The 20855-nt window shown below is 46.8% G+C and overlaps 1 protein-coding gene across 10 annotated transcripts in view; it reads left to right on the top strand.

Moving 5' to 3' along the window:
• Positions 1-20855, top strand: part of LOC128073142 (voltage-dependent N-type calcium channel subunit alpha-1B-like) — a 260445-nt gene that overhangs the window by 86037 nt on the left and 153553 nt on the right. For all 10 annotated transcript variants that reach the window (XM_052667614.1, XM_052667605.1, XM_052667604.1 and 7 more), the window contains 3 exons: positions 7589-7680; positions 10261-10413; positions 14540-14727. In XM_052667614.1, the coding sequence (XP_052523574.1) occupies positions 7589-7680; positions 10261-10413; positions 14540-14727 (433 nt within the window). The remainder of the gene's footprint in view (positions 1-7588; positions 7681-10260; positions 10414-14539; positions 14728-20855) is intronic.

A 20855-nucleotide genomic window follows, 5' to 3' on the forward strand; every position in this document is an offset into this window, starting at 1 on the left:
GGGATCTCTGGTTGGCCAAATGCATGAGTATATCTATGCACAGATGTTGATACTGATCCATTTTTGTCACTTTGCAGCTTGCAGTGATGCAGTGACACCAAAGTGTTGCATTAACACTCGTTAATGCTTAGGAATTCAGGACTGCACCATGGCAGAGCAGAAAGGAGAAAGATGGCTCTAGCTCCAAAGATCAGCCACCTCCTTGTGCTGCTTCCTGGCACTGTGTTCAGAAGTGGATCAGGCCAGGGAGGGTGATGATCACTGGTTTATGAGAAGGTGGAGCGCATGGATGCAGAAGAAGGTCTTCCCTCCATGTGTGCCCTCAAGAAACCAGTGCATGGCTTGGCAGGATCACTTTGGGAAGAAAATCCAGCTGTGCAAAGAGGCCCAAAAGACAGTCACAATACAAGGATCTCCCTTTCATCCTGACTGGTGTGCACAGCACTGCCAAATATTTTTCTTCTCCTTTGCACCTGCCCCTCAATGATGTTGCTCTCTGTTTCTCTTCTGCTTGCACCAGGAGAGAAGGCTGAGCTCCGTTCTGAACCTTTCACTGTTGGCTGGTTTTGTGTATGTGTTTTTCTTCTTTCCTTCCCCCAACACCAGTGTAATTTGACAGTGATGACATTTTCTGCTCAGCTTTTGAACAGTTATCACTGGGGACTGGCCAAATGCAGAGGGTGTTGTGGAGCTGGTTCCAAACAATGCAGGTTTTGTCACTGCTCCCAGGGCAGCCTGGCAAGGAGGCTGGGTGGGTCCTGTGATGATGGAGGGCTGAGATGTGCTTTTAGTGATTCAGATCTCTCCTGCAGTGTCCTTGCTGCCCTGCTAGCCCACCTGGCAGAAAAACACATTCCCCCATCCACCCACCAGCTGTCCTCTGCCTTTTGCCCAGTAGAAGCACAGTCACACTCCTCCTGACTTACTGAAATCTAGCATCTAGTTGGGGAGCTATTTTTCATGCACACAGGATTTGAGGTTTCTTCCTTTCTTCCTTTCTTTCGTCAGGCAAATGGCAGCTTTAAATCAAGTCAAAAATATTTGTAGGCTTGACATGAATTGCTTTTGCTAAAAAGGAAAACACATTAGAAGTCAGAATAGTTCATTTTAGAATTTGACAAGTGGAACAAATGATCCCAAATGTTGTTTCACTGCTTTTCTATTTTTTTTTTCCCTTTTCTGACATAAAGTAAAAACACTTTGAACGTTTTGTTGAATCTGACATTTCCCTCCCTCTCCTATTTAAGAATCTTGACCTGCTGGCTGGCAATCCTGCCTGCAGCAGGAGGTTGGAATTGGGTGGTCTTTAAGGTCTCCTCCAACCCAACCATGCTATGATTCTATGACTGTAAGCTACTAAGCTGACCCCCTCTGTTTTCCTGCCCATACCCAAAAGACTGTGGGACGCCAGGAAAGTGCTCTGGGCTCCCAGTTCCTGCTCTCCTCATCCTCCGGTGCCAGGAACAAAATTCTCAGATGCCCATTTCCAAGGACAGAAAGCAGTCATCTCCCCTTTGTAATGTTAATTTAGCAAGACTCAAGGTATGACCTACTTTCCAGCCACGATGAAGTGCAGGATGGCTTTTAACTCCTCTATGCTCAGATTTCCCAGTGTATGCTCAGTGAAATGATTTGGACACACGCATTTTCCTGCCAGCTGCCATGGCTTACAGCAAATGAGCCTCCTTTTATACTACGTGCCATGGTGTGTTGATGTCTTTCCTGCTTAGAAGCAACAAGGACTTATTTGAGTAATTGCATCGTTGTAACCAGAATATCTCCCCTCATCCTGGGCAGACGCCAAGCCATCAGCCCCGTGCTCTGCAAAACCTCATTCTTTTTGTTTGAATGCTGCACGCTGCTTGGCTGCAGACTGTCTCACTATAGCAGAGGAGCGTATGCCTACAGATGCTCCTCTCCCTTTTATCTCCCTGGAGCCTTGTTCAGGAATTACAGTCGGGAAAATAGGTTGCAGGTGGTTTGGGGAGGGGAGCAGTAATTCTGCTCTCATTTTGCTGTGTCTCTTCCTAGGACTCTGGAGCATGTCTGCCATGCAAAGAGGTTGAACTGGTTTCCAGGCTGCATTCTGTAAGCTGAAAGCCAGTGACAATTCAGCGATGCCTACAAAGGAAAGAGTTGGGATGTTTTATACGCTGTTGTAGGTGTGCTTTGAGGGGAAGGAGTAAGCTTAGACCTGCAGGTATTTGGATGCTGAGATTGGTGTTGGCCATGAGGCAGAGAGCTGGCAAGCAGGGTCCTTCCATATGGAAAGGCCCAGGCACAGCTGGTGGGGACGTCACCGATGTGGAGTGCTGGAGCCAACAGTGGGACCTGTTCATGCCATGAATTAATCAGTGCAATTAGCATGCCACATGTACTTATCGGATCCGACCCGGTGTTGACTGTGTGTCATTGGTAGTCAAGATAAAGCTTACGCACCGTGAAATCAAATGGAGTGAAAGCGGGCATCTTTCCAGCAGCTCTCAGCCCTGCCTGAATGCAGCTTTGTGCTGCAGCTGGGAGAAGCAGGGCTGGCAGTGGGATCCACGATCTGATTTTGGCTTGCACTGCAGCTCAGGTTGTGAGCTCTAAAGGAAGGCTGGGGAAGAGGTGCTGCTTGAGTGTTCAGCACAGTGATGGAGATGTTCCATCCTCCTCCGTAACTACGGACATCTGCTCCTTCCAGGGTCAGGAAAAGTGGTCTAGTGGCAAGCACAGAGGTTGTGCAGTATGGAGCAGCAGGATTTGCTTGTTGGAGAGTGCCACAGAGCCGATAGGATTATAATGCTATGTCGTCTGATATACGATAAGAATCTGACTTGCTGGGTAATAAGCTTTTATGGCTCCTGTGGATGTTACATCCAGTTTCAATCAGTTGTCACAGCCTTTCATTTTCCTGTGGATGAAGCTTATGTTAATTTTCCTGACACCAGGAAAGGCGTACTTTGTGATTCCTTGTGGAACTGTGGGTATTTCATGAGTGTATGCTTCTCACATTGGACTGGTTGGTGTATACATGTGTCAATGCTCCTTTAGTTTAGAGCCCAAAACCTAGAAAGCCAGGAGTCCTTTGGCCTGGTTCTGACCCCAAATAAGGCTGATTCCCTTCCAAATTGCTACTACAGCATCTGAAGTAATCAGTCCAGAAATGTGATGATAGTGGGCTGGTGCCTGAGTCAGAGCAGAGCCATTTGCTGTGCTGGATGGACATCGTAGCCATTCGAAACGCACCCAATAAAAGGCCTGTCTGGTTAATATGAATTGAAAGGAGTTTTTTTTTTCTTAAGGCAATGAAACTTTTTGATAGAATCTTTCATTTCAACATGCATGTATAGTTCTTTCCAACAAACTTAAGCTGTAAATTTGTCAAGCGTTTAGATGGTTGCTTGTGGGTTCTCCAGCACTGGGACATCCATCTACTGCAAGCACAGTGGCAGTGATCCTGGTGGTGGTGTCAGCTGCCGTGGGGCTGGGGTCTGTTTCTGTCTCCTGGAGGAGAAATCAGGCAGAAATACAAGGGGAAGACCACAGACAGAGATGGCAACCAGCCACCGGCCGCCCATAGAAAGGGGAAGCATCTTTAAACTGGTTGGCCAATATTTCTGAAGAGCTACCACAGCTGACAGCCATCAGTATTGGCTCCTTCAAGATAGAGAAGAAAAGCCCACTTCTCCTTCTTCCCATTGGTTTCAGTGTTGTTGAAGGACCTGGAAATCACTGTGGCCCCATATTTTGGGGTCAGTGCTGCCAAGCTGTCTGTGTTAGGTGGGGTTGATTCCATGGGTATGATTTGGTGGTTGCTGTTTCTCTTCACAAGGAGGCTTCTGTGCTTCTTGCAAACTGGATCTTTTTCTTTTCTTCTTTTTCCCTCCAGGAAAGCTGTCTCATCAGTATTTAATCTCTCTCCTAATCCCACTGAAGAGTTTGACTCAGTTCTTATGAATGGGCTTTTCTTTTTCTGATAAGATGTCTGAAAAAATTGCTCTTTCCACTTACTTTCTAGGACTAGAGTTTACTATAAATGAAAAGATTCCATTAAAAAATGCCTATGTTTATACCAGTGATTTCTCCTCTAGCAGAACCCGGTGTTGTCCAGCAGAGACACCTACTTGGAAGTGTTAATAATTCTGTTCTTTATCTTGCTGCTGTTTGCTGTAGTTTTGTGTTATCTGCTTGCAAGCAGACACACCGAAGCTGCTGGACTCGCAGCCAGCCCCGGTTCTTTGGCGAGCATCTCTTGTGGCCTCCAGTGTGATTTATGGGCAATGATAACAGGAGGTAGCAGTGATATGAGGCAGCTCAGAAATGTGCAGCATCGCGTGGTAATGTGTCTTGTGGAGCCAGTGCACAGAAATACTGAGCTCTCAGGTACTTCCAGAAGCGGATTGCTAATTATTTATGTTAGCATAATGTTCAGGAAGGACACTTCCCCTCTGTTCCTTGCATCCTTTTATACCCAGAGGAACGAGCTCTTTTTATAACTGACTCCAGGTTTTCTCAGAACAAAAGATTTTGGGCATTTATCACAGATTTGGCCTTTTTGTCTGGGAGCAGATGTCAGAGCTTGTTAGTGTGGAGGTGGTGGTACAGAGCGCTGTATGCAGCCAGCTTCATATTACATGAGGAGCAGCGTGCAGCAGCCCTGAGCACTGCTGAGCTAGCAGGATCCGTGCCCAGATCCCTAGAGCGGCAGTAGCATATGAGGAAGAAAGGTCTGATGGCCTGCCTGTACAAAAGCAAAAAGGCACAGAGGTACTGTTGCACTCAAACAAATGCAAAGAGAGCTGCAGTGTGTTTCACAGGAGATGCGAACCCTCAGACTTGGGCTGGAGCAGACCCTCCCCACCTGTCTGTGCCAGCAATGGTTTCCAATTTCTCCCACCATCCAGGCTGCGAGAGGGGAGCTGGCAAGAAGTGACTGCTGGTGTAAACAGCCTTTTGTCAGTGTAAAGCAGTTCCAGAAATGTCTCAGGAGCCCCAGGCCAGGATGAGTCGTGTTGCTGCAGTCAGCCCCAGATCCTACCTGTCACTTTCCCAGAGCCAAACTATTTGCAAAGCCTACAAGGCTGCAGCACCTGGCTGTCCTTGTGCAAAATGCATTGCTCAAGGCTCAACACCCACCTGGGCTTTTTCACCACCTGCCTCATTTACCTGCAAGTCTCAACTGAGGGCTTTTAGACCCAGAGCTGTTGTCTATTTTACCACTTCGTACCCTTGTTCATCCATTTCTTTCACTGGAAGTGGCATTATTTAGCTTGCTGCTGTGTATTTCTCTCTCTAGGCAAAATCTGTCTGGGGTTTTAGGGTCTTCCAGTGTGGCTGATTCATGAACAGAGTTGGCAGCTACAGCTCAGCCATGTAGACATGGACAAGTCACAAGATTAGACTGAGATTTGATGTGATCCATGGACCAGCTCTCCAACTACAGGAGATGGCGGGGTGTAGTGTGCCCTATATTATTTAGCTAGGGAATTACAGCATTAGTGATGTGGGAATTAATGAATACTTAGAGTTTTTGACTAGGGGAGGTTGCCACGGGTTGTTTTTTTAATACCAAAACCACTGAAGAAGACAGGACTGGAATGAAGACCTTCAGCCATTGATGCTGGGACTATTTGATGGTGTCCCACACTTACTCCTCTTTTGTCCTTGATGAGCTCAGAAGCAAATTAATGAACATGCAGAGTATCCCCCCCCCACTCAGCCCATAGCACAAACCTGCCTGATGACAGCACAAATCCATCTTAGCTCACTGGAGACTAATTGTGCTTTTAGCAGCAACACCTCAGGTGGATGTTCAAGATTATCTTTCAGTGTGAAGTGTGCATGGTTCCCTGGCTGCTGAGGTTTATAAGCAAGCAATTATGTTGTGAGGATGTAAGGAAGGGAAAAGAGGAGCAAAATCATTGGCATGAGAGCAGAAAGTAAAATTAAAGTCTCTGAATACAATAGCCCTTGGTTTAAATCATCTCCTGTTGCTTCTGCTCAAATTGCACCAATAGAGCTGATGTAACACGAATTTTCAGGTCGTGGAAATGTAGGAACAGGTGTCCCATAGAATAGATACTCTGCTCCTCAGGTTCTGGCTTGCTGCTGCCTCTGTTGCCATCCAGCATCTCAGCATGCTTTTTCCTGATCTCCAGCACCTCCTGCTGATTGAGTCTGGCCCTTTCCGCACAGCAATGCTGAGCCTGCTCTTCCCTGGCCCACACTTGGCAGCAGCACTAAGTCAGTCAGTAAGTCAAGGACAGGGCTTTTATTCTGAAAACTGTGAGCACAGCCCCATCCTGCATGGCCACATTTTCCATGGCCCGCTTTGCCAGACATCCTGCATAATACATACTACATAATAAAACTACATGTTTCCTTCTGCATAACTCTGATTTTGTGTTTTTATGGCAGCTGTCCACTTGGCTGAGAGATCAGCTACACGTTATCAGGCACTGAGCAAAACGGGCAGGTGGAGGCTGATCTCGGGGGCTCTACACCTCTCACAGTGTTTCTGTGTGTTGCTGTGAGGGAAATGGAAAATGGGAAATGATTTCAAACTAAAAGAGAGGAGTTTGAGCTTGAGTGTAAGGAAGAAGTTTTTTACATGAAGGTACTGAAGCACTGGCACAGATTGCTCAGAGAGACGGTGGATGTCCCATCCTTGGAGATATCCAAGGTCAGGCTGGATGGGGCTCCAAACACCCAGTTGAGCTGTAGATGGTTGAAGGTTCAACCATCTAGCTGTAGAACCTTCAGGAGAGGTTCAGGTTGGATGTCAGGAAGAATTTCTTCTCTGAAAGAGTGATGATGCATTGGCACTGGCTGCCCTGAAGGTGGGGGATCACTGGAGGTGTCCCAGAAACCTGTAGATGTGGTACCAAGGGGCATGGTTTACTGGGCAATGTTTGATGATGGATGGTTGGACTAGATGATCTTGGAGCTCTTTTCCAACCTTACTGATCCTGTGATTTTATTATTCTCTTCCTTTACTGCATCCTGAAACACCAATGAGATTTCATTTTCTGAAACTACTCCATTTTCAAGAATCATTTGGTTTTGGGACCTGTATTTCTTCTTAGGGCCATGTGAGCATATCAGAGGAAACGCGCCTTACTCTCTGGATGTTCTCCTCAAATAAGATTCCCTGAGCAAAAATTAATTTTGCAGAGATAAACTGTATAAGCAGAAACTTCTTTAAATATTATGAAACACAGGGTATGGGTACCTGAGGGATCTCTGAATTTATTGCAAAAGGCTCTGGCAGGTAATTTCTAGCACAGCTGAGGGGGTTCTTTCCCTCTTACTGTCTTAAAATGGCACATGTTCTCTAAGTACAGGGTGCTGTTTCACAAGGGCCAGAGCCAGACCCACTCTAAATGCAAACAGCCTCATAAAGGTGTTGTGGATTTTCCCATGTCTGAGTAAAGCTCAGCTCAGGAGGAGCACGCAAATTGTTGGTTTTCAGCAGATCCAATGAATGATAGGTATAAAAACTGAAGCAGCCTGAAAAATGCCCCAAATCCATGCTTTGGAAACAGGAATTTGCATTTTTAATCCCGTTTTCCTTTCTCTTTCCCTTCTCTTCTTTGAACTCTAGGATTCTAGCAACTGCTGGGACCGACTTCGACCTGCGGACCCTGCGAGCCGTCCGTGTGCTGCGGCCGCTGAAGCTGGTGTCAGGAATCCCAAGTGAGTGCCATGAACCTGTCGCCTTCACAGCCAAATGGCTTCTATACCTTTTGGGGTCTAACATGCTTTTATGAACAATATGTTCTTCCCTCACACTTCCAAGGCTTCGGGTTTTTGCTGTCCCAGTTTTGGTACGGCCATCTGATGTAGTTCCTGAATTCTGTTGGTGCATGGCAGGGTGTTGTCCTGGGACTCCTTTGTCGTTGGGTTTGAACTGTTTCAATTCACATACAAAGCTCTGAGAACAGAAATTTACAGCTTTCAGACCCCTTGCCCTGACCTTGGAACTTCTGACTGATTTACCAGCCCAGTAACTCACAGAGGGAAAAATCCTAAGCCAAGGAACAGACAGGACTCAGTCTTACCTTCTCATTGGCAACTTAGTCTATTTTACATGCTGATGTGAAGGGTCTGATGAGGATAAATCGTGCCTCGCTTATAGCTTGAGACCACCCAGCACCAACACCACTCCTTGCTGCTCTTTTTGAGCAATAGGACAGGAGGGAATAGCCTCAGGTTGTGGCAGGGGAGATTCAGGTTAGAAATCAGGAGAAACTTCTTCTCTGAGAGAGTGGTCAGGCACTGGAACAGGCTGCCCAGGGAGGTGGTGGAGTCTCTGACCCTGGAGGTGTTCAAGAAACATTTAGATGTTGTACTGAGGAAGAAGATTTAGTGGGAAATATTGGTGAGAGGTGAACGGTTGGACTGGATGCTCCTGGAGGTCTTTTCCAGTTTCTCCATTTCTTGGAGATGCTGTGATTCTATGAGTCTTTGTCCTTGTTCACCAGTTGCTCTGCACAGTTGGCTTGGAGCGTCTTTCATTTCTGGATGTGGAACAGAGAGGTCTTCTCTCCAGCAAGAGCCAGTGAAAGGAAACCTCTTAGCTCAGGGGATGCTCTGCTCTGCATTAACTCCTTGCCTGCTGGCCGGCTGCTACCTCGGGATCAAAACGCCACTGCTGTAGATATGAAGCAAAGGTTTCCACTATGCACTAACAGCAAATTTTCCCCAGATCAGCATCCTTTCATGGGCAAGGCTTTAGTCTGAGTGCCCAAATAGGTCAGGTCCTTGATTAGCTCTAAGAAAGGCACTACTTACTAACATACATCTAAAAAGGAGATGCTGTATGTTTGTTGTGTCCGCGTCCAAGGATGCTGGAGAAATAAAGCTGGGGGAAAAGCTGATTTTTTATTTTATTATCAGATTTATTTTTTATTCAGGTAGCTCAGGATGTACCTTGTGCACCTGAAATATTGTCTTCTTCCTCCACGTACTGCAGTCAGTTCAATAAAAGATATTGCTTCTGCTAATGACTGCTATGGGGAAAAGGGCTTCAAGTCAGGGAACGTTGACTTAAATTACTTCCAGCCGACACAAGTATCAGCTCACTGAGTGTCGAGGAAAAAAAATAAAGGGCTCAAGTGATGATGTGTTTACAGAACTGCCAGGCCCTGGTGTCCCTGCTAGGGGCTGTGATTCCTTGAGGTGTTGTTGTCTGGGTAAGGTGTGCTCTCCCATCTGCTGGCATGCCCTGGACCTGCACAGTCATAACCATAGAATCTCTTGAGTTGGAAGGGACCTTTAGGAGTGATCTTGTCCAACCCCTGGTGATGAACATGGACACCTATAACTCCAGTAGATGCTCAGAGCCCCGTCCAGCCTCACCTTGGGTGTCTGCATGGCTGGGGCACCACCACCTCTTTGGGCAATGATATTTTCCTATACGGCATTATTTGATTTTATTTGATTATTTGATTTGAAAGCTGTGAGCACTGTGTATTTTTTCCCCCTGTAGTAAATGTAAAACTGAATGCTCATCCACGCAATCGTCTCACATGCTTTTCTTCTACACTCTAGGTACTGTTTCCTCTCCAACACATCTCAATGCTTTTTTTTTTTTTAATCCTGTATTGCCCTCAGAGTGCCCTCAGCAGTGCAAGGTGGTGAGACAGCGATGACCCTTCCTTCTCAGCACCTTACAGCAGGCCACCAAGGTGGCTTTCAGCTGCCAGTTATCGCTGAATTTATTTTGTTATGTGCGTCTGCATGACGTTATCTGACACCTCCATCTCGCCTGCCTCTCTAGCCTTATCTCCCCTGGTTTTAATTGAAAATGAGTTTTAGTGCCTGTGAAAAAGCTGTAGAACCCTGGGAGAATGTTTGAGTCTGGTTTTGTTCCTTTTGCTTCTGTGCTGGTCTTGTGGAAGCAGACCTCAGGCAACTTGCACTGTCAGGGGAGATGCTGTAAGGGCCTGGCAGTAAGTTGGCCCCCAGCTGAATTTGGGGACTCCACCAACTGCAGGGAATGTCCTTTTAAAGTCCTTTTGAGTCTCTGAAGCTTAAGAGACCTTTGAATCTGGGATCTGAAGAAAGGAGATTGGAAAAAGATAACTTCCCTGCTTCCGTGTTTGAAATATTGAGCGTGTGATGGTTTCTCTACAGCGCCCTAGGAAAGCAGCATTGCATGGAGTTCAAGTCCTAATCTGTCCCTTAGATGCCCTGTGTCCCCTGCCTCACCCCCCTGCTCCAGCCCTCATTTTCCTTCCCTCCCTGATGACCTGTGTTTCCCTGTCCCTGCAGGTCTGCAGGTCGTCCTCAAGTCCATCATGAAGGCAATGGTGCCTCTGCTTCAGATTGGGCTGCTCCTCTTCTTTGCCATCGTGATGTTTGCCATCATCGGCTTGGAATTCTACATGGGGAAGTTTCACAAAACCTGCTTCTCTAATGAGACAGGTGAGTTTGGAGCTTTGCTGCCATCCCAGTGTATCTCGTGGCACTCAGAGATCCCATGCTTTCCATCTCCATTTCTATCTTATCCATCTCCATAAGATTCCTATTCCCATCCTGTTCTCATGTGGCTTTTCCTTTCCCATCTTTACTGAGTTAACAGACTTCTGTTCACCCTGTGCACCCTGGGATGGATCCTCCTGCCACTTCAATACCAGCTCTCAGTGCTGCTGTCAGTCTACCCAAGAATGATACAAGGGTGTTCAGGGCCTCCTGATATGTTTCACAATCATCACAGAATCATAGAATGGTTGGGTTAGAAGCAACCTGAAAGATCACCCAGTTCTAACTGCCCTGCCATGGGCTGGCTGCCTCCCACCAGATCAGGCAGCCCAGGACTCTATCCATGGCCACAGGCACCTCCAGAGAGGCATATAATACATATAAAGAATGGTTGCAGCCCTCTGAAGGGCAGTTTTTTATTTCAACTTGTTGGTCTCTGCTTGGTATCAGTGGGTTTAGCTCTGCAAACTGCAGCAAAAGGGAAATTTCCTTGCAAGATCTCTTGGACAAGTTGTATGGGTAGCAGAGGATGTCAGTGCCATTGGAAATATTGAAAAGGTTGGGAGCAATCCCAAAAATTGAAAAAAACAAACAGGTAAATAGATGAAAAGCAAGGAGCCCTCTGATGGAGAAAGGTTAAAAATGCCCTTCAAACAGAGCAGAGCAGGGAGCACTTCTGAAGGTGAATGAGGTGGACAGGAGCAGGCACCATGCAGCACTGGCAGTGCAACAGGTGCTCAGCTTCACTGAACTCATTTCAATTAAAATAAAAAAGCCTTTTTTTTTCCATGTAATTTTTAAATATTCCTGCTATAATAGCACTAATAGGTGCTGATTATCTGGACTAACCACAGATGAAAATATTGTTCCTGTCTCCAAAAGATGCAATTTAAGGTATAATTGACTGTCTTTAAAGCACAGTCTTGTATTTTCAGTGATTATCACTAATAGGTCTTCATATTGATTTATTATGTGCATTCAAATGGTAATAAAAGAACATCCCAGCCAAATCTCTGGGCATCCTTCATGAGGGTTTATAATAAACAACATGGAAACAGTTTAATATATTCAGTTTACACAGAGTTTAGCAAAAAGAGGGAGAAATTGTTTTTTTGCTTATGTTCCTAAGAAACATTAACAAAACAGAACACAGCTTGTACAGGACAGTTGGGTGTTCAGAGATTTGTTTGTGAGCAGCAGAGTGATTCCTAGAAGAGATGGAGTTTCACAGAATCACTGAGGTTGGAAAAGACCTCTAAGATCATCCAACCCAACCGTCCACCTACTGCCAACATAAACCACGTCCCTCAGAGCCACATCTCCACACTTCTGGAACACCTGCACCTCCCCCCTGGGCAGCCTGTGCTGGTGTCCAACTGATCTATCAGAGACGTTTTTGGGCTGGAGAGATAGGAGAGGAAAACTGCTTTGCTGTGTGTGTGTGTTTTGGTGCCAAGCAGAAAAGGTTTCATCTCACTGCAACGACTGCAGAGGAACAGCAATAACGGTGACCACAGAGGTGCAGGAGGTAGTGATGCTCTCGCTGAGATGGCAAGGAGAAAACACTTAAGAATAACAAGAAGAAAAGATCTGCAGTTTGAGCAGCATTCTCAGATTTTTTGCGTTGCAGCCCTAGATTGAGCTGGGTGAGTTCTTGCATCCTCGGCTTGCAGGCTGGGAGCATTGGGCTCTGCAGTTCATTCTCTGCTGGGGTGGCTGCATCCAGTGGGCAAAATAATACAGATATATTCATATTTCCTCCCCAGAAAACTAGTTAGCTTGGAATGGAAAAACAAACCCCAGCACTCTGCTCTCTGCAAACAACCGTGACATCAGCGGTGACTGAGAGGTCTCAGTGCCAAGCTGGGGGCTGAGAACAGATTTTGTCACTGTGCCCCATGGTGTGCAAGCGACTGCTGCTTGCTGAGTGACCCCCAGCCAGGAATTGGGAGTGCAGCCAGAAAATGCTGCATGTCACATCTCTGCCCTGCAGCACCTGGCATCTCAGCAGTGCAGAAAGCGGCTCTGCTTACGGGCACTGAACCCTATTTTTCCTCTCCCCTCGTTGTAGGGTGAGTTATGGGGATCGATGCCACCTGCTTTGCAGGAAATGATGCTTCTGGAAAGGCAGCGAGGCTTCCTGGCTCTGCAGTCCCTGAGTGGAGCAGCAGAGCATCCCACAATGCTGTCAGCGCAGCCTTTTAAACCCTAAGTGCTCATCAGATCCGAAGAGGTGCATTAACGAGCACAGGCCTGAGACCAGGGGCTCAGACAGCTGACTTCAGCATGCGAATGTGAACCTCGTTAAAAAGATGACCTGTGTCAAAGGGTCGCAAATGGGTGGATGAGGACTTGCTCACATTGGTGTCTATTCAAATCCTCCAAGTGAGAAATCTCTGGAGATTTTTTCCTGGGATTGGGGAGCAGATGAGGGCTATCAGTCATGAATTCATGTCGTGGAGGGAAGAAAGTGGAAGTGTCAGCAGTCAACGTTGCTGTAGACCTGTGAGCCCGGAAGCCCTGCAGGAACAGATTATGACAGAGGGATGCTGGGGACCAAAATATGGCAAAAAGTTCATTTGAGGCTGACATTTGAGGCTGGGCTGAGAAATGGATTAAAAAATTAGTAGCTGTGTATTGTCTGGTGGGTGCCAGACTTGTTTTCCTCTCCTGGCAGCCTCTGTGCAATCTTGCTCTGCAGACACAGGACAGTTTTTAAGCAGATGTCCTCTGCATCTCACTCAGGCCAAACACTTTGAATCTGCTCTAAAAAAACAAAGGACATCACATTTACTTCCCATTTTTTCCCTGGTGTGCTCCCTTTCCTCATCTCTTTACCCCAGCTATGGGGGTAGGGACCAATTCTGCTCTGTCAATGTCTTTCTTTCCAAGAGAAAAAACTCACTGCTTTTTTAGAGCAGCAAAAGGCCAAAGAGAGAGATTCTCTATTAGAGCTCACAGACGGTCAGCAAGAGCCAGGTTTGATATTTCTTTGCACAGCCCTGTCTCACCAACCCCTTCCCAAAGCCTGCAGTGACCCGGGTGAGAGCTGGAGAGCGATGCCCCGCATTGAGGTGTTGAGTCAACAGGAAAAGGCTGCACTTACACACACATCCACATCCTGCAGCCACGCTGATGGGTTTGTTTTCCTCCTGCAGGCTTTGCTCTGTGGAATGATTATTCCTAATTATTGTTAGCGCTGATTTTGTTTCCTCCCCCTGGTGAATTTGATTTTGTGGAGTTTGCTGCTCCAACACCATATCGTGTCGCTTTTAAAACCATGTAATATTTCCAGAATTGCAACTCTGTGTAAGCAGGGACGTTGCTTGGTGTATTTATTTACTTTGAAAAGCCAGCACTTTATTTTTCCAAACTGCTCTCTGCTGGCGCTCATGATGTCTCTGGAGGGATGCAGTGACTCACAGCTGGCACTGGAAGACGTGGGACACTTTTGGCCATCCCCAATGGCCCTGAACCATTGCAGACTGCTTCCCCCTTTGCATTGCCTGAACCAAAGCTCAGTGGAGCAGCCCCATCCCTGCTGCTGGATGCTGTCTTTGACCTTGGGGTAGAAACATGGAGCTTACAATGAGACTGCAGCTGAGCAATTAGCTATGCTGTGTGAAGCTGCATCCGTATCTCACAGCATCTTCTTGTACGCAGCCATTTCCAAACCCTTGATTTTGTTTTACTGTACTATTTCTTATCCATATTGCTTCTCATTGGTGGCACCAAGAGGCATGGGTCAGTGATGGGACTCAGTAGGTCAGGTTGGACATGGTGATCCTGCCGGATGATTATGATTCTGTAAATGATGTGGCTGAGCACTGGGGCAAACTGTGGGCAGTTCAGAGGTAGTTCTGCTCTGCTCTGCCACTTAACAGCCCCTTAAAGCATGGTAGTATATAAATGCTTGTCTGAGTGTAACATCTTTAACATGCCCAGAGTGGCACCAAGGAATCGTGAAACACAAACCAGGTTCATCTCATGGTGCAAAGAGGATCCAGCAGTTCCAGCTGCTTAGCTGGCTTTGATCAGTAAGTTTTTCTCCCTCTGTTCTCCTGCACAGGTGAAGAGGTGGGAGATTTTCCTTGCGGAGAGGAGCCTCCTGCCAGGCAATGCGAGAGTGGGACCACCTGCAGGGAATACTGGCAAGGGCCCAACTATGGCATCACCAACTTTGACAACATCCTCTTTGCTGTGCTCACCGTCTTCCAGTGCATCACCATGGAGGGATGGACCGACATCCTCTACAATGTGAGTCTGCAGCTGGGGCTGTAGGGCTCCTGGGTGCTGGAATGCACTGCACTAGTTTGAGAACGTTTGTGCAGGGAAACATAGAAGTCAATTTGTTTGGCTTTTTTTGGCTTTTTTTTGGGGGGGGGAGGTGGGGGGGAGAGGTCCTTTTTGAGTCTTTGAGAATCAATGGGGATCTTGTGCCTGTTGCAGAGCTGTCCCCACTTTCATGCTTTGTGAAGCTCTTCCCGTATTTTCATAGTGGGTGTAACAGGTCTGAAGGATGATCCTCGTGTTTTGCACTTCCATTTCCTAGGATAGTAAAGGACTTTATCCAGTACAGGGGCGCAAAGGACAGAGCACTTTTCAGCTCACTTTAGGAATGGCGATGACTTAGCAATGTATGACTGCATCAGCTGCTTCTTTCTGTTGACTGTGGAAGAAAGGAAGGCCTGACAGCTATGCGTGGATGATCTGAATTACCACGTCCTGTCTTAGGCAGAAGTGCCAGTGTGGAAAATAAAACATAGCAGGCATTAATAGACCATTTCCCTGACTGGTAAGACTACAAAATATTCCATCTACTTCATTATAGGCTTTGGTCCCATGCTGGGCTCTTCTGCAGACCTTCCTGTGAGGGTTTCTGTAGCAACAGGGAAGTATTATTAATACCAACCACAGTAAATTGCAAGGTACAAATCGTCAGTGCTTGAAGCTGATATATCTGATTTATTACCATTCATAGCTCAGTTCCTCCGTTTCTTCCAAGTCCTTACCTGCTTAAAGTGATCTCTAGAAGGGCCCATTTCCCCATTGCATCCCCTTGCCCTGAAACTTTATCACACAACATGGTTCTCCCACTCTCATTCAACAATCCCACTCCTTCCTCTATTGCCAACTGTTGTAAGAAAAGCCCATTAGCATCCTGCCTGGGATTGATTAATCAATATGTGGTGTATTAGATCATTTTCTCCCAAACTGCTTTTTGTACCACATGCAAAAAAACACCCAGAGTTTAGTATTGGGGTATTGATTGTGGGGGTTGCCTTGAAAATTATTATAGTATCATTTTAGATGTCCCTTCATCTAATTGGAAATAGATGCCTGGATGAAAATGCAGCATGCATTTGCTGTACAATGTCAGGCCTTGCCTGAGACCCCCAACCCTGGTTGGGTTTCAATGGTTGATGGGTTCTTTGTTGGATTGGAGGATCTCTGGATGGTTTACTTGCAGCGTGCTGCCTGCAGTGCTACCAAACCACTTTGCAGCCTTCCCACATCTGCTGCCTGCAGCCAGCTCTGCCCCTCTTCCTCAGCCCCATCCCCGTGCTGCTCTGCTGGTTGAAGAGCTGGCTGTCCTTTTGCAGGTTAGCAGCCAAGAAAAGATGTGGGTGGAGAAGATTCACCCTTAAGTTTTTCACAGCTCCAGCCATTGGCTGTTCCCTAGCTGCTTGGCTTTCATCTTGGTTTCTCCCATGCCCACTCGAGGTTTGTTAAAAAGAAGCAAAAAAAAGAAAACTTAAAAAAAAAAAAAAAGAAGAAAAAATAGGAAGTAAAAGCCCAAACCTTGCTGCAGTTATGGCAGCACACGCAGAGCAGTGGGTGTCAGTGGTGCTAAGAGTCCTTCCAGCTCTGATCCATCCCACATCTCAGCTGCAATCATGAGTTCCTACTGCAGCCATACTGGATTATCATGAGGTGTTGCCTCTTGCATCCAGCAGTGGTGCAATGCATTTTTCTGCCATCTCTCCTGAAGGAAAGCTGCGTTCCCCAGGTGCAGGATCCTCGTCGGAGCTATGAACCTACTTTCAACGTGTAGCTTAATTAAGATTTGCAAATGTCTGTGAGACTACAAGATACAGTCTGTGTAAACTGTGACTATGCATTAATAAGGAACAAAGCAGGTGCTTCTCCCACCAAGCAGGAACAGAGGAAGGCTGATCTTCCCTTTCCTCTGCCCTTACCTGACCGCTGCCATATGCAAGGTTTGCTTGGCTGGGCTGGGTTTGCTGCCTTGCTTTTGCTCACCCTTCTTCTTCCTAACGGCCCCACCTCGGGTCTGTCCTTAGGGTTGAAATCCCCGGGACGCCAGGCAGCGTAGGACTGAATGCAATTACGGGGAAGCTGAGGTTACGGACTGCTTCCTTAATGGGCCATTCATTTCCTCCTGCAAAATAGTGATTGATTGATCGCGCTGCATGAATGGGGCTTTGTTACTGCTGCTCTTCCTGCTATGGGGTGCTAAGAGCTCGAATTTGTCTTTGCAGTCAGGATGGGGTCAGTGGCGGGGTGAGACTGCTTTACCACTTCTGCATCGACGCTACCAGGGGACAGAGCCGTCTGCCCTGAAAGCAGCTTCAAGACAGAAAAATGAGGGCTGTGTCTGAAGGTTGATGTAAATCGATGCTCACGAAAAGAGGGTGCTTGGGTTCGGGTCCGATGACTTGGCTCAGGTCCTTCCAAGGATTCCAGTGAGAGCTGCTCTGTGAGGGTTATTGAGTCATTTCTTCATGACTTCACATGGTGCGCAGATGCAACTTCCATACATTCCTTGCCATCAAAGGCAAGGCTTTGCAGTCAGTAATTACCTTGCTGGTATCCACTCCTCCGGTGATAAATTGAGGAATTAGGAGGGCAGAGAGAATGCTGGCTCACAAATCTCAGCCCTGTTTTTCCTTGCTGATCCACTGTTTATAATTCCAGAGATTCGTTTTAATTGGGGCCAAAGAAAGCTTTCTAGCAAGGCTTGATCTGGAGGGTGATTTATGCTCGAAGCAAAAAGACTGAATCGTTAATCAGGTGAAACGCGCTAAGAGTAAGCAGGGGAAAACTCCTTCCTGAGTCAGCAGCACAGAACACCAGAGCAGTATCTCCAAAGGAGCACTTCTGTGGGCTGCAGATTTGTTGGCTGCAGTGCTGTTTATAGCCAAAAAGGATGTGAGGAGCAACAGGTGATTTGGGGAGGTCACTGTGTGCAAAGGACAGGAGACAAGAAAGTACCTTTTGTCTTCCGAGGTAGAGACAGAGCATCTTTTGGACTGGGAAATGAGGGAAAACCTCCTTAGAGCATCAGATCACTATGAGCAGCAATGCTGTTCAAGACGCTCTGCCCACTACAGCAGGCTGATGCACCTTTCCGAGTCCTGCTTTGGTGGTGCTGACACTGGGCTTTGCTCAGGACAGGGCCTTCCTATGGTAAGAATCATAGAATCGTATCATAGAACCATAGAGCTGCCTGGGTTGAAAAGAACCACAATGCTCATCCAGTTCCAACCCCCCGCTATGTGCAGGGTCACCAACCAGCAGACCAGGCTGCCCAGAGCCACATCCAGCCTGGCCTTGAATGCCCCTAAGCATCCACAGCCTCCTTGGGCAACCTGTTCCAGAGTAAATAAGTAAGTAATGTTCACCTGGAGTATCACAGCACTGATGGGAGTGATGTAGGACAGCAGGAGCTGCACTGTCTGCTTCACATGTGCCTGAATGAACTATTGCTGAACTCCTAAGTGGTAACTGGTGATCAGAGGGTCTCTTGGGACCATTATGTAAATGTATTAATTAGTTCTCGTAAAGTATTTTAATATGCTAAATATTGTCATGCTGCACTTGTTATCCTGTCAGAAGCACAGCTGACAATGACCTGGGCTTGTTAGCACTGAGAGAGAACAATTTCACAATGCCTCCAGGTTTTTGCCAAAGGGGAAGGAGAATAGGTGAGCTGGAGTTGTGTTGGTGGTTTGAACCTTCCCACCGATATTCCTGTTGCTGTGTGACATACGGCAGCAGAGAGGCAGTCTGGCAGAATGGCACCTGACACGGAAGTGCATATGGAGCAAAAGCATGTCATCAAATTCCTCCGTGAGGAAAAAATGACATTCATTGACATCTGCTGAATATTTATGGAGACCAACACAGAGAGGCAGTGGGTGGGCTGCATTGCAGCAGTGGTGACAGTGGTTACCTTCACTGGTGCAGAATTTTACAAGTGTGGCATGTAGGCTCTTGTTCAATGCTGGTGAAAATGCAGAGCTAATGGTGGCGACTATGCTAAAAAATAGTCTTGTAGCTGAGATTTGGCTCCATCAAATAGGGTTGTTGTGCTCTTTGTTCCAGTTGTAGTTTTCCATGGAAGTAAACAGGAGGCATAACTTTTGGAGCAACCTCTGTGTATGCAGTCCAGTACAACTGCCATTCACTTAATGTGGTTCCGACGAGCCAAAAGGTTGGACACCCCTGAAGCAGATGATCCTATAAGACCTGCTTTCCTTCCTATAGCAGTGATTCTCAGCTTTTCCCATACCAGGACCTTCTTATCCACCGTGGGCCCCCTCCTGCCCTTGACCCTGATCACTGTGGGAAGCTCAGATTGCTCTGCCAAGTGTGAAAAACCAGAGATGTTCTGTGCCTGCATACAAACTCCCAGCTGTAAAACGCCTTGCTGTCCTCTATAGAATCACCAGTTACTCCACAGGGACTTAAACTGCATGGCAGATATTGCTGGTCACTGTAAATGAGGCACCTCGTGTAGACCTAATGGCTGTGGTTGGTTGGGGCTCAGTGCTTTTGTTATATACTTATATAGGAAGGTTTTTGGGCTCTGTGCTGTCGTCCTCTCGCAGTTACCTGGTACGTAACCCTCTGGGAGGTGCAGTGGTGCCTTTGCAGCACACTGGGCTCCCAAGGATCTGAGGAGTGTGCTTTGGAGCTTTGTGGCCCCGTTTCTCCTACAGGAAACCATGGCTCAAACCTGACTCACCTGAAGCTGGTAGGAAGCTGGATGTTGACTTTCAAAGCGCCAGATTTTCACCTTTTATCTTTCCTCTGCAGGAGTTCAAGGATAACATGGTGGAATTTGCTTTGCAAAACAGGGACTCCTTGCAGGAAAGGAGAAATGTCAAAGTGTACGCTCACTCTCTTTTGATCTTAATGGCAAGAGATTTTCCTGTTTCTTCTATTTTCTACTGTCAAATATTAGTGTCCAGTGGGTATTACAAGAGCGTGGACTGCACCTAACCTCTAATATGCTTGTAAGTAGAAAGGAACAGTTCAAATAAAATGCAAGTTTGCCCTAAATTGGATCTCAACTAGAACTATACCCTCACTGAATTGAGGATGATTCACTTGGTATTTTTTCACTCCTTTTTGTGTCTTTGAATTTCCTACAAAGACACAGGAAGAGAAGGTCAGGATGTAATTATTGTTCCATGCCCAGCCCAGAGGTGGTGGATGTGTTGGAATTTATTGGGGCAGAAGAAAATCTGTTTTACCTAGTTGTTTGGATAGCTCACGTGTGTTTCTGGGGACTTCTGACTTTCTGATGTTGTGTTGCCTAAGCCAAAATGCTGTCTGGGACCGTGGCATCTGCCTAAAGCCTGGGATGTGAGTGCAGGGAGAGCATATACAGCAAAACTCCCCACTGCAATATTAGGGGATGGATTATCCCTGGGATCTGGTGTTCACCAGCACTGAGCATCCACTGTCACAATGAGGTTGCTCTTGGGAGTATGTTGAGCACGATGAGAGATGCTCACATCCAAGCACTGGTTACAGAGCTGGCAGTGCACATACAGTGTGTGCTGCAGCACCTGTACCAGAGTTAGTGCTGCTGCATGGATGTGAAAGACTGCTCTTTTCCTCCCTGCAGTTTTGTAAAGAAGGAAAAATCCCTGGATGCTGTTAGTGTTAAATAGTATTTACTATCCAGTTAGGATGACTGTAATCTTCTAATAAGAGTCAGGCACCTCCTACGTGCACACAGAGTGATGGATAATCCCTCTTGCTGCTGCTGAGGGGTAGTGTTGGTTTCTGGTGGTTCAGTAGGACCAATTGCTTACAGGAAAATTAAGCAGAGATGTCTGGAATGGGTTGATGCACAGACCTGGTTACAAAGGTGTGGGTTTCACCCATGCTGGCTCTCAGCCTGCTGCATCCCCACTGTGCTGTTGCAACATGTGTTTGGCTCAAATAACAGGGAAGATCATTATTGTGTAGACAAACGAATCTTTGAGGATGACATTAATTCATTTAAGTTGTTCTTATGTTTGTGGCAGTCATGCAGTCCTCAGCCTCTCTCCCAGGCTTCAAAAATCCTTGCACAAACAGAACAACCCACCACTTGTATCCTGCTCCAGGCACCAACCTAATGGCTA

Source organism: Tympanuchus pallidicinctus, unplaced genomic scaffold (assembly GCF_026119805.1).
Source record: "Tympanuchus pallidicinctus isolate F22 unplaced genomic scaffold, pur_lepc_1.0 scaffold8, whole genome shotgun sequence".
Taxonomy (NCBI): Eukaryota; Metazoa; Chordata; class Aves; order Galliformes; family Phasianidae; genus Tympanuchus; species Tympanuchus pallidicinctus.